This window comes from Nymphalis io, chromosome Z, assembly GCF_905147045.1.
Source record: "Nymphalis io chromosome Z, ilAglIoxx1.1, whole genome shotgun sequence".
Classification (NCBI taxonomy): domain Eukaryota; kingdom Metazoa; phylum Arthropoda; class Insecta; order Lepidoptera; family Nymphalidae; genus Nymphalis; species Nymphalis io.
In genome coordinates this window covers 12,440,298-12,455,031 of record NC_065918.1, presented here as the reverse complement: position 1 = coordinate 12,455,031, position 14,734 = coordinate 12,440,298, and the positions used below count along the sequence as shown (strand labels likewise).

At 33.1% G+C, this 14,734-nt stretch overlaps 1 protein-coding gene across 1 annotated transcript in view; it reads left to right on the top strand.

The window, feature by feature from the left end:
* Positions 1-14,123, top strand: part of LOC126780670 (SCY1-like protein 2) — a 105,025-nt gene extending 90,902 nt beyond the window's left edge. The window contains exons 5-17 of the mRNA XM_050505300.1: positions 56-151; positions 507-652; positions 4,154-4,284; positions 5,128-5,251; positions 6,635-6,780; positions 6,919-7,084; positions 7,160-7,409; positions 7,911-8,047; positions 10,294-10,546; positions 10,743-11,002; positions 11,174-11,242; positions 12,772-12,912; positions 14,097-14,123. Coding sequence (XP_050361257.1) covers positions 56-151; positions 507-652; positions 4,154-4,284; positions 5,128-5,251; positions 6,635-6,780; positions 6,919-7,084; positions 7,160-7,409; positions 7,911-8,047; positions 10,294-10,546; positions 10,743-11,002; positions 11,174-11,242; positions 12,772-12,912; positions 14,097-14,123 — 1,946 coding nt within the window. The remainder of the gene's footprint in view (positions 1-55; positions 152-506; positions 653-4,153; positions 4,285-5,127; positions 5,252-6,634; positions 6,781-6,918; positions 7,085-7,159; positions 7,410-7,910; positions 8,048-10,293; positions 10,547-10,742; positions 11,003-11,173; positions 11,243-12,771; positions 12,913-14,096) is intronic.
* Positions 14,124-14,734: the final 611 nt, after the last annotated feature.

The following is a 14,734-nucleotide window of genomic DNA, read 5'->3' as shown; positions in this document are numbered from 1 at the left end:
ACATTCGATTTTATAATAATTAGAAAGATTTCTGAAAAATATTTTTTCTTTACAGAAACAGTTGTTGGCCTTGATCCAACTGATAATGTTTCCGTGCCACCGTGGTCTACGAAAGTGGCCAGGATTTGCCAGCCCAACCTCGATTTCATGGGTAAGTTAAATATTTTCCATACATTGTACTTTTATATCAAATTATTTGATAACGGCTTTTACATCGATTTTTTTTCCTTATGTCATCAGTAATTAGAAATATGTACACAATACACAAATAATGATTTACAATTTAAATATTAGACTTAGAAGCATCAATAGCCCAATGGTTTACCGCCTATCGATGTACAAAAGTCCCCTCAGACTATTGTCGTACCCACCACTAAAACAAGCTTTACGCTTAATTGAAGTAGTAAATAGGATTAGGATAGGTATTGTTAATATTACTTAAAAAAACAGCTACATAATGTTTATTAGTTAAGGCAAAATACAATATTATAAGCCTTTATCAACAGCCCCAGAAATGCAAACAAACGGCGAATGCACAATATTATCAGATATGTTCTCTTTGGGACTGATAATATGCGCTTTGTACAACCAAGGCAAGTCGCTGATTCAAGCTAACAACAACCCCATGCTTTATATGAAGCAGATCGAATATGTAAGTATAAATTTATTCTTAACGTTACGTAAGAAATGTTTTAATAATATTGGTACCAGTAAAAATTTCAAATCATTGTCCGTCAGATAATATTCATATTTCCAACGCATCTAAAATAATAAGTTTCGATATTAATTATCTTGATGGTTGAACTACCAATAAATCTACCGCCAAACAGCAATAATTTATATTGCTATGTACCGGGTTGGAAGGTGATTGAGCACAAAGGAAGAGATTTTAGTTCCCGTGGTTGTTGATGCATTGATGATGTATGAAATGCTTAGTAACATGGCCACTTTGTTGTGGTTAGAGATCATTTTCGTCACTCACATCGTCTGGTCACCACTTATATCATCATCATTTAAAAATCTTATAACAATGAAGTTGAATATTATTCGGTATCATATATGAATTAATGACGATGTATCCTGAATAATATTAACAAATGTCCATTCATTCACATGATACTAACTACCAGACCGGGCATTATTTTATTATAATTAAATTAATAACGCCAAGTGACCCCTCATTATCCAGCGCTATCCATGGAGTGGAATGGATTATGGATATAATATATAAATGTAGCTTCTGGGCTCTATGCGTCATTCTCGTTATTTATGATTAAATGCTAATGCTCGGAATGTCTTGCAATGGCTCATTAATGTTTACAATGTATTGCGACTTGCGCTAAAATATTATGCTTTATCAAATGTACTTATATATCAACTGATGGTGTTCGGTTGAACGGTATAAAAGTTAAAGTGCTAAAACACTATTAGCGCGTTACGAAGTGAAATGGTATAAAACATTCTCCATGTAAAAGTAAATATATATTATATACCATAAAAGTAATTAATCAATTAGAGTCCACGTCTCTTAATCTCAAAAAAATAAACCAACATCCATTTATTGTTACATAAAATACAAATAAAAAAGTTACTTTATAAATACTTTTAGGAAAATTATACCGCATTAATACATTAAAGCCAAATTTCCAACAAAATCAATTACATAGAAATTATCGTTTTCCATACACTACAGTACATATACTATATTGCATTATGTAATTTACAAATTCGTTCGCAATATATCGTTATTGTATCGAGTAATGAGAATATTGCATTAATTGAATTGCAGAAACCTTCAAACCAATTAATTATATTTGAAATGAAACGGTTTATATGATTATTAATATCATTATACTTTTTTTAATATCATTTTACAAAACTGGGTAAGATCCTGGCCACACAGACAAGATATTACTTAGTAATATACTGAGCATAGACTTTTGTTAAGCCAAGATTGTTATGGGCATCATCATAATGTTGGTTTTAGAACACTAACTTGTTTTCACGAGGTGATTCTTCTATTACTAGTTTTTTTTACTCTTATCATTTTGTATTTATTCGTAAGCCAAAGGCGTTGAATAGGTTAAAACATGGTATACAAACTTTTAATATCCCAAACACAAATGCCATATTGTATTACCTAGTCCACCTCCATTCCGTGGTCTTCAGAATTTAGTTAAAAATAGTAATAAGAAAAAAATAAGATTTTTAATACAGTAGCAGTTTGAATAATAAAAAAAAAATTAATGGGTGAGAGGTAAAAATGAAACATTCAGAAAAAGTCGTCGACTCATTTTTCATTAGTGAATTAAATTTTAACTTCATATAATTTCAGCTTGATGTACTAGCTTTGCATATTCATTAAACTTTTGCGACAATATTTCTTATGAAAAAGTCATCTTAACTAAATTAGCTTTCAGTAGAGTTAAAAAAATAAATTTGCTTTATAATATAACCTATAATTTTGTTATTAAGTTCTTAAATTGTGTTTTTAATAATTAATTTGTAATATAAGTTGTCTACTGTTATTTTACATTAGACAACTTACTTAAATGTTAGGATCATATTATTTCCTTTTAAATCTTGGGGATACTTTATTTGATTTTTTATTATCATTTCTTTTTTAAGCTGGTTCGGGCATTTTCAGCTAAACAAGGACGTACCTATATATTTTTATGACACGTTTATAGCTATAATTTAAATATATTTTCAAAGTTAATTAGAATAATAGAATTTAAAACAAAAACAAAGATACTTCCTAAATGTAGCGATCCGAACCACTAAGCGTTTTGTTAATTAAAGGTATCTAAATTGGGAGTACCTGTCTCCTACAGGGGCATAATCTTATTAGAGAAACAACAAAAGTAAATACAACTATGTATATAAAGCAAGCGATCAAAGCGTATTAAAAGGATTAATCCAATTAATTTTACAGTGGTTTTAATTAATTTATTGTAATATGAAACTTATATAATAAAGAACCTCCCGTAATAAAGTTCGTTTCGCTAAGAAATATTTAAATATAATAATTGTCAAACGTACTTTATAACGAGTTTTATTTTTAATTCTTTATTTTCTTTTATATATTGACATAATATATTTTTAAATAATTTTAACATTTCTCTACTTTTCTTTATATTGTTTCTCTGAATAGGTAACTCAAAGGTTGGCTGGAACAAATTCATTGCGATAAATCAGCCTTTGTACGCTTTAATTTACTTATTTGATTATATTTGTGTAAAGTAAAGCAAAATTATAAGTCAAATAAAATAGCACACGATGTCGTCTTTGAGCGCTACAATATAAAAAAACATTATATAATTTATTTTATAACATAGTCATTCAAGTTATACGATCGTTATGTACTAAACTTTAAATAAATCATTTCTCTCTTTCTGTCATCAGTAATTTGACATTCGCAAGAAGATGAGAAAATATGGTGTAACCATTAACACAATGTTTATTATAAAATTAGATAATAATTAAACCTGACCTGAAATAATTGAAAATTAAATCATATTTCTCATTTATTTAACGTTTTCTTTAAAGCCAAAAATAATATATGCTTTAGCCTACGATATAGCTTTAGCTTCTCTCAGTATCGCAAAAGGATTGACTGTTTAATCAACAACCTTCAGGCTACTTGTCAAATACAGTCGTGAACACAATAGCACTGAAATTGAAAACGAACTTCATGGAGAAACGAAACAATTGCATTGTGTTCCAACTAGTTAATTTTTAAGCGTAGTTCGGAGTCGACAATTAACCTACCTGTACGAGGAATATTAATTGAACACAAGTTCACGTCTGAATACTATTTTATTTTACCTACGCTTTACACTAATTTTCATTAAATATTTGAAAGTTGAACTAAATTTAATATTGAAAATTTAAAAAGAAAATGAGACCAAGATTGCGAGCTCGTTGGCTAACTGGTGCTACTCTTAATTGGCACTTGGCCCTTGGGAATAGACGATAAAAAATAGTACAAACATATCAATATTCCACCAACCATGCATGAAGAGCTAATAATAATGTTATATTCTTTGCGAAAAATTATTGACCACAGGTTGGCACGCAATGAGCCCGGTATTGATATGGTATACTAATTTATCATACGCTTTCGTTCTGTAATATGAGAATGTGTGAACAGTTGGACCAGCAAGTGTTGGCCGTGCTGCCTCGTATACCGCCGGGGCTGCAAGAGGCCGTACAGCGTCTGCTCTCTCGCGATCCGCACCCGCGTCCCTCAACTCAGTTGCTGCCGCTCATCAATTACTTCAAGTAATATCAATTCTATTATTTTCAACGTGTTTTTTTTTTCGACTTTTTATCGACCTACTAGTGGGACAGTTACAGGCTGTTACTTTACTTTTATCTACATCGCATCATGACAAACACTTAGTAGTTTAAGTGTTTTATTATCATTCTATAAAACATTCTAAACATTAATTTCACATTATTATGAAAATATGACGTTACTTAATTTTGTTAATGCTAATATATTTTTTCCTGTTTTCAGTTCAGGCGTTTCGATTTGTACATACATTACATATTACTCTAACGTATATACCGTGTTGATGCATAATCATAAGAAATACAATCATTTAATGATATATTATTTTGGGGCGATTGGCGTGTTGGTAGATACTTGCCCTTCACGCCGAAGGTTGTGGGTTCGATTCCCACCCAGGACAGACATTTGTGTGCATGAACATGTCTGTTTGTCCTGAGTCTGGGTGTAATGATCTATATAAGTATGTATTTACAAAATAAAAGTAGTATATGTAGTATATCAGTTGTCTGGTTTCCATAGTACAAGCTCTGCTTATTTTGGGATCAGATGGTCGTGTGTGAATGTCCCAGGATATTATTATTATTATATTACTTACTAAAGCGATATGAGCCAACGGTTAGAACATGAGAATAATAAACGTAGATTGCGAGTTTAACTCCGGGCAAGACCCATTGTCTTATAAAAACACATAGCATCTACTTCTGTCTATTACTTTACTTGCAATATAATAAATAAAGATCAACGAACATAAAAATAAAACCATTGTTTTATTAAGCGAAAAATGAATGAGCACTTATAATCAAAAATATCTTAATATCGCATGACCTTAGATGCCAAAGCGAGCCAGCTATTCAGTCGATGCTGTTCCTGGACGTAATCAGCTCGAAAGACGTCGCTCAAAAGAATGACTTCTACAAAGGCCTACTGGTTGAAGCTTTGCCTTTCATACCGAAGGTAACCACTTCCTTCTACCATCATCATAATAAGCTACGCGAATTTGTATTAATAAATAAAAAGTATATCTTCAATGGGCGTTGAACTCCAGCGCCATTTCTTAAAACACGCTGTACTTGTTGTGATATACATGTTACAAACCTCAGCTCTTTTAATTATGTTGCTTTATACGAACGTAGATTTCTATTCGTTTATCCATAATATAAACTGAATTAATATTGCTTTTGCTAAAATTTATGTTTTGTTTGTATTTATCAATATTAATGAATAATAATCATGAATTTCATATTACAGTAGCGAAATCTTTATCCATTATATATATTTAATAATTTACAAGTTTATAAATATTTTCCAATTCAACTATTTATGAAGCAAATTATTATTACAATTTTAAAAATCTTTTTTAAGTCATCATAATTAATTACAAATTTAATTGTTAATTGTTTGTTTTGTAAATAATCGGCAATCGTAAATAGATATGGTTTTTGTAATGCAATTAAATTTTAACTATTTTATTAGACATTAATTAAATTATATATGTGAGTAACCAAATTCTGTAAATAACATTTCTATAATAACATAATGGAAAATAAGCGTGGTGGTTATTTTTTTCAGATGCGAACTTTGGCGATTTTTTTCACCTGCACCAGCTTGCAATGAACTTTACCAATAACATTGACTTCATTATTACACCAAATGTTTTAATATAAATTATTTGATTGCTTAGTTTCGACGACTTAGACGACTTTCAAAGATTTACGTATAAAATAAAACAAAAGTTAGAAGTTTATTCAAATGGCTGTTACAGGAACTTTTGAATCGTCACATTATAGGATTAAATTGAATTGAAGCTCTAATGTCACCGGTTCGGAATATATTTTTTTCGAGAAAAACCGGCAAGAATCTAAGTAGTCTCCCTTAAATTAAAATACATTGACAACTAAAGACGATTACATATATAAGTCCGGTGACGAAATCAGTGATTACTTCCTTTTTTATCATTATCGAAGCTTTTTCATGATCTATATAATCTTGTATTGTATAATAAGCCTTAACTATTTGGTCATGGTCAAAATATCTTCGGAATTTATTAGTAATACTTATCTCAGATATTTTGGTTTGTTTTTATATCTTAGTATAATTTTTTTAATTACTGCAATAATTATTAATTTAAATGACCCCACATAAATACGATACCAACTTGTAAATAATTTTAACATTAAACATTGTTCTATTTATAAATATTTCATATTCATGTACTTATCTTGCTGCAAAGCGATGGAACTAAATGCCTTTATTGTTGAATACTAAATGAGCAACAGGTTTCTAACGAAGCGACTATATCGGTACGTTCGTTGTTATGGATTATTAATTGCCTTTCAGAAATTACGTTGGCAGTTTGTTTGGCCAATTTTGGAGGTGGATGTGGAGACTCCAGAAATTTTGGGCTCCGTTCTTAATCCCATCATGTGGATGACGCACGAGTCTACTATGGAGGAGTTTGAAACTTCCATCCTTCCAGCTTTGAAGTAAGCCTCACAAGTCCTGAATTCGGGACATATATATAATTTCACATAAGTTTTATTCATTTTATCCCTTGCACTGTACAATTTGTTTGGGTAGCTAGAATTTACTAGAACAAAATCTCATATTCTATTTCATTATAGAAAAGTGGACTTCATGAAAGTGATGCGCTCATCAAACCCTGAGCCATGTCAAGCATTGCTGGTGAATCTCCACCATTTGATACATAAGTGTTCGAGGGATGAAACAAACACCAGGATTATGCCACTGCTATACGCTGCCATGGATACCAATAACAGCATTATACAGGTCCGATTCGGCTTTACTATAATATAAATCTGTAATGTATGAATGAATTAACAAAACAACTACATTTTTTTTCAGACGGCGTCTTTAATTGCCGTACGGAATGTTTCTGAGATTATCTCTGACCGAGAATTACAAAATGTTATCATAGCTAAGGTGAAGCATCTCCTTGAACTAAACCAGAATGATGTGAAAGTTGTAAGCCTTGTGCTTGGTTTCTTTGAGATGGTTCTTCTTCGTCTACAAAGAAAGCATGTAATGGACGTCGTTGTACCGACACTTCTGGTCATGAAGCTGAGTGATGCTGATATAATTACTCGTGTCGTTAGTAAGTAGTCTTTAAAATAATCCAACGATAATCCGAAAAAACTTTACAAATATAAATCTAATAAACTACGGACTGCAAAGTAAAGACCGAACAATAGCTTATATGAAAGACGTGGATTGATCGATGTCCAAATCAGCGATTATTTTCGAGCGCGGCCTAATTGATTTAATGCGATGTGCCAAACTTCACAAGAATCATCACTTATGTTAATCTTGGGTCAAAAAACAGTTCCATTTATATTCTTATAACATTTTCATTGTCAAGTGAGCATATTAATCAAAGTGTACTTGTAAAGTTTTTTCTTCTTTTCTTTTTATTAAGGATGTATTTTATGAAATCTAGCGCTTAGATGTTAAAAAGGTTTAATTTTAATTAAATTTTAAGCTAACCTGCGTCAAATTTCGTGCAGCAGCGAATGTTGCGTTGCGATATTTATTGCTGAGCGTTGATACTTAATTTTTATTGTAATTTAAATGTAATAAGTGGAGTTTCCGGTTACAGAACTTTATAAATTCATGATATTGGAATCTAAATTCGACCTCACCAGCAAGGTGATGGCCACCGAGATGATACCGTCTTTGGCACCTCAGGCTGTCAATCCGACGCTTGATCTGGAACAGTTTAATATGTTGATGGAGGTAAGTTACTATTTATATCCAACTTAAAAAAGTAGTTATCAATTCAATATTTTTTTCCTGGAATATTTCGTCTATTATAGACAGATTTTGGTTGTTCCTTTTTGTTCACTCGATTATATTACGGGATGGTCTTATTTTGATGTGATAGAATAAGTAGGTTATGGATGAAAGTATAGTAGATTTGTCATTTGTTCTGAACATATTACTTAATATAATTGCATACTTTAATTTTAAATTAATTTTAAGTATGATTGTTTTATTTAAATAGTGGACCCATATTAAATATAAAAAATACTTGATTTACAGTGTAAACCATGAAATAAATTATTTTAAAAATAATTAAAATAAAAAAAAACTTTTTTTACATATTTAAACTTTTTAAGCAAGTGGAAGCTGTGATTAACCGGCGGTGAGGTGGCGGCGTGATTTCAGTACGAACTGAATTATTATTGAATTTTAATATCTGATTAATTAATATTATCGATATATTAACGACAGAAAATGAGCATTGGGTCATTACTTTTTCTCAATGTGTGTGTAAGCTCCGTGATAGAATTTAGTCAATTTAACCTGATCAATTATATAATCATAACCGGTGTAATATTAATCAGGTGCTATGTATAAATATCATAAACCACTTTTAAATTTACATAACTTAAAACTTGGAAGCAGTGAAGAATCTATTTTGTCACATAATTTCTACGCCTCACCATTATATCTATGAAAATGCAATCAGTATGCCGTTGTTGGGAAGAAGACCGATAATAGTCTATTAGCATAAATTCAATTTGGTGCTCTATTTACCGGAGACTATGGTGAAACAGTCGCTTCATCCCTTTAGATTCTTATTTTTAAAAGAAACATATTAACTTTTACGTTTCCGCTTTTAAAAATATATAAATGATTGTACATAATATCGGACATCCGATTTGTCGATATTTTTGTCGTGGTGAAAAAAATCGTGGTGTCCAGATTTACCGGTATCTTAGCAATCGCGTATCGTTCTGCGTTTTTGTTATGCAGTCGTTCTTACGACTCATCGTTTTGGCTTATCATTAATTTCATTCCTACAGTTTACATTGATGAGTGCATGAGATGGCCCAGTGGTAAGAACGCGTGAATCTTAACCAATGATCATGGGTTCAAACCCGGGCAAGCACCACTGAATTTTCATTTGCTTAATTTGTGGTTATAATTCATCTTGTGCATGCCGGTGAAGAAAACCTGCATGTGTCTAATTTCACTGAAATTCTGCCACATATGTATTCCACCAATAGGAACGCATTGGAGCAGCGTGGTGGAATAAGCTCCAAACCTTCTCCTCAAAAAGGGAAAGGAGACCTTAGCCTAGCAATGGGCCATTCTCAGGCTGTTATATTGATAATATTAAATAATTTATAGAAGCATAATATTGTTGCTTTCCGGTTTGAAGAGTGAGTAAGCCAGTGCAACTACAGACACAAGGAACATAACAACTTCGTTCCTAAGATTAATGGTGAATTTGCGATGTACGGAATGGTTAATATTTCTTACATATCTATGTGTGGTCACCACGACCACTTAATATCCAATAACATAAAAAAATATTTATCTTTAATCAATAAAATAATAATAATTGCACTAATATCAGAAATACGAAAGGTTGTGTCTATTGTAAATATAATATAATTAACATATTTTGGCCTTTTTATCTCATTTAACTGGATTTTCGATTATGACACGGACGAAGCCGCGGGCCAAGCGCTATTTAATCAATAAAGACCAAATTCTAAGCAGTAATGATTTTCCTAGATGCTATTTAAGCTCACCGTTCGTGTCAGATTGCTACCCTACCAGATTATGAGAGTGAGGGAATAGAGAGAGTATATACACAAACACAGGTAGTGTTTGCGTACACTATCCTGTTTGTAAACACAGAAGATATTATAGTGTTCGATTGTGTACTCAGGAAAATGGCAGTCGCGACCAAAATCGGCCGAGAAACATCAACATAATCACATTTAACTGCTGTCTTAGGATAATTTAGCTACAATTTACTGGGTGCCACCGCTAGTCTGTAAATTCTACTTAAATAAAGCGTTTAAAATGTTTTATTTAAAACATTTTAAATCTTTTACAATACTTATAAATTCACTCATCCAGTGCTAAGTTAATATGTCTTTACTACTTAAGTTTTTTGTTTTAAGTTCATTAAAATATTAAAAGCTCGAATTTATGTATAAATATGAAAAAAATCTTATTTGCAGATAATTTATCAATTGCTGGAGAATATTGACAAGCACCAGCGTAGTCTGTTGAAGGAACCCAGTGTTCCTGTGCCCACCCCTGAACGTAGCGTCTTTCGCCAAGCGACACACACAGATATCAATAATCCACCACCGTTTAGTATTCCCAACCTACGGGTAGACAGACGGAAGCCATCCAGTACCGACGAAATGGATCGCAAAAACGCGGCTGCTGGTCCTTCTACCTCCAAGGCAGCCAGTAGCACCATTGGTAGTGGTGTCGCTAGTGCAATCGGTAGCGTCGCAAGTGGTGTCGCAGGGAGCTTTAAGAGTAAGTGAATAACTGTGTTTGTACTACTTACTATTATATTCAAAAGGTGTAAATATAAAGTGTCTTTATATTTAACAAATTAACTATAATATATTTATAAAAAATATTTATAAGTAATGTTATCACTTTAATTTTAAAGGTACAGGCATCGGCCAATGGTTCTTCGGTTCGAACAACTCTACAAACAACGATGGCAACTTTCTGCGTGTTGCAAGCGTATTTCCAAACAGACGCTTATCAGATAATACTATGATAGCACCCAAGATTCGCATTGCTCCATCTTGTGCTTCATCTCCAGGCGGAACTCCAGGTAGCGCTTCTGGATTGCCAACTCGGCGCCATTCAAGCATTGGACCACAAGAGCGCCGAGGATCTGCTGTAAACTTATCACCACCCACTGTAAGTCACACGATCGCAAACGTTATACATAATTGACTCCTTACATTTACCACATATTGTATTTAAATGACATGTCATTCAATGGTCATAAGGAATTATTAGGACAAATCAGAGGAAACAGCGCTAACAGCGTCATCAATGCTAATGGTTGTGACGCTATTGTTTTGACAGGTTCGTCAGTACAGAGGACGTGGCGGCTCAGGCTCGAGCCTATCCGTGCCATCGCCCTCACATCACGTCGTAAGTGATGTTAATCATCCACATCCGCCCTGCAACGGTTTCCCGAATTCTCTATTAAATGTCGACTTGGAACGGCTTAAATTTATGTGGACTGTTCTCTTCTGCGATCGGGTCTTCTCCCCACGTGGACTGGGAGAGATTGTGTCATTGCTCATCATCACTATCACACGTCTATATGCACGAACCTGGTTGGCGTATTTATCACACGTTGCGAACTCTTTCTGTCCAATCATTATATCTCTCATCGTATCATGTCGCTAATACTTCCATTCCTGCGAGAAAACTGTGATCGTAACATCAAGAAATACTGAAGTGATGCATGCTCGTTATATTATTTTGCAAACGAATTGCGATGCATGACGCCCATACACGTCATTGTATCAACCCGAATCGCTGGAGGGTAGCTTCTCCCGCGCCTATTATGTTCTGCTTAACCTTCGAACAACATTCTGCAAGGACCCTCGTCGAATCTGTGTTTTAATGGTAATAATTGAGAACATTATTGGCAATATCAATATAAACATATATTTTATGAAACAAAAACATTTTCAAAATTCAAAATTTTATATACTCTATTGACGTTAAGTTAAAATTACTCGAGAACGTAATTTAAATCGTTAACGAGTCTCAGCACAAAACACGCGGTCGACTGGAGCTCTCGGCTCATCAAGTGCTTAAATATCGTTTTATGTTTTTTTGGATGTGAAATGATTCAAAGCAATAATCATCATTTCATTTATATTGTGGCTGAGAGCCGAATGATTACCGCTGTCTCATTTACTGTTGCTATTTGTTCTTCTATGCAGCTTGCACGGAGCATGATCGTGAGTATGAAGTTCTCTTACATGTTTGTCGTTCAGTCACGACTTTTACATTATCTTCAATTATGTATGTAATTTTGCATCACTTAGATGTTGCCCAAACGTAACATTTCCAATGAAGTCTGATACAATTCAAGTGTACTATCTCGCTAACAAGATGGCAACATCTCCGTGCACAGAACTGTGTAGTCTAGCTTACTAAATAACTTATGACGCACAAAACATTAACTCAACATATTTTATACGCTGATATAATGTATCTACAGTTTATAGCATGTTTAGTAGTATCTTCTAATAATCAGTTTTAGGTACAAACAGAATCGGTCAACAGTAAGTTACATTTCTACACTAAACCAACCTTATCATATAGAACAAGATAACTATTTATATATATATATATATATATATATATATATATATTTTAATATTTGTCAAATTACTCAGAATAATATTATGTTTACATAAATGCATGAATTTAATTATTTAACAATTTTCAAAACTAATGCAGTGGTTGAATTAAGTTCAAGAGTTGGCCGTTACTTTAAATATACCTACTAAAAGTATACCTACTTCATTTGCATGAATCTAATCAGAATAATAAAGTTACTGATACGTAGTTTTTTTTGCAAAAGACAAATACAATTTCTATAATAACAACATTGAAACTCGTTTATGACGGACAAAAGCTACAATATGCCTATAATGTAGGGTGGTTCGATGCCGAATACGTCATCAAGCGTTCCGTTCTTGCTGACATCATCAATGCAGTCGGTCAGGTCAAGGCGACCATCCGCGCATCTCGGCGGCTCGCAGGGCTCCGGGATTCTACATCATCTGAGCGGAGGCATGGTAAGGCATTTTCCTATGGGCTCTCATAGCCCTGTACCGCAGTCGCAACGGCCATGGGGCACGTTACAGGGCGCTACGTCCGCAGGCTGCAGCGCTCTACGGCACACTGCTATGGCAGTCAGGAAATGCCCCTCTCTTAACATCACACCAACCCGTTAAGCGGTCGGTCCGTCACCCGCTCGGTATAACCACTAAACCCTGCTTATCTTTTATCCTCATTTGTTATACGAGTGGGATGACTTCGGTGCTGCTCCGATTTCATTGGTACATCGCTCACAGCGTTCCAAAGCACTTTACGTAGCTTACATTGGCTCCTTACCCTTCCGTATTGACGATTTGCGCCCTTACCTTTGTATAAATGTCTACGAGCATGGGGTGGGAGTTCAAGGTAATGCTTCAAGTACTTCGGTGCAGTATTCATTGTAAGTACTTAAAGCACTTCACGGACGTATAGTACCTCACCCGCCTGTTAAGGAAACATAGGGCCCTTGCTTAGTACAAGAAGTGAGGTCCTAGGTGCTGTTTCGAGACCTGCAAAACTAAGCTAACATCAACCACGTATCCTACCCTGTGTTTGAAATACCCTACTAGCGGGAAGGTATTAGGCGTTGAACCGATCAAATCGATACAGCACCGATAACGCTTCCTTAAAAATTCTGCCGCTCTGGCGATCCCCGTCCGATCTCTCCAAGTTCAGTAGTTCCATTATCAGTGTTGTTCAAGTACCGACGTTATATTTATTTGCTTTTAAATTTCCAAACATGATCTTAAAGGAGTATTTAATTTTCTTAACAAAGACTGATTTGCTTATTTATCTTAAGCTCAATTTATTAAATTATTTCATTGTATTTCAAGAGTATGTTACGGTGGGTTGAAACGGAAAGTAAGCTTTAATTGGTATAATGTGGACATATCACTTTTCCATTGGGCGAAAAAATGTGAATTAAAAATGTCCAATTATATTAAAAATTTAGAAATTTTAAAAATTGGAAAATAAAATGAAATTATATATGTGAAATGATTTATATAAAATGTTACCAACGTAAAGTACGGCATAGTGTTGTAAATGCTGCTGTGATATGGTATTGTTATATTTATTAGTATTATATTTGAATGACTTATTTTGTTTGTTAATGTTATCAAGGTTTTAAATATAAAATAACTCATCGTTATTTATTTACCAGGTCGGTAAAAGAAGGATATCAAAATAAAATGTGCCAAACACGTTTATAACAGATTGCTAGTCACGGTGGTTGTGCCCGTACAAATACACTTTGAAAGAGTTCATTTCCTTTTATGTTATGTAACCAGAAATTAATATGGATTTATTCTATACTTATTTATATATACTGTCATCATTATTTAATAATAATGGTGCAAAAATGAAAACCATTTATTTTAGACTAAGATAATTATTACTTTAACTAAACTCACTAGCATTATTACTTTGTTCATATTGTCTACCGAAACGTCGTATTTTATAATTTTACGAGATTTTACTAATTAGGTAAACAAACTGGGAATGGTATTAGGTGCACAATCACCAACTAGACTATTTTTTCTAAAAATTATTATGAAATACCCAAAACTGTGTATTTTGTAAAAAAGCAAATTTGTAACAAAATGTAGTCTTAAATATTTTTGCAATAAATGGCATGTTTAAGATTCCTTCAAGATTAAGTAAAGTATAAGAGTGTTTCGCAAATATACAAATTCATAGTTTAAACAAAATTATAGACAAAAATTGTCACTTTGTAGGTACTAATTGTATCCGAACACTGAAATCTTTTTTTTTCAACAAAAAATTGTTCATATTCATCCT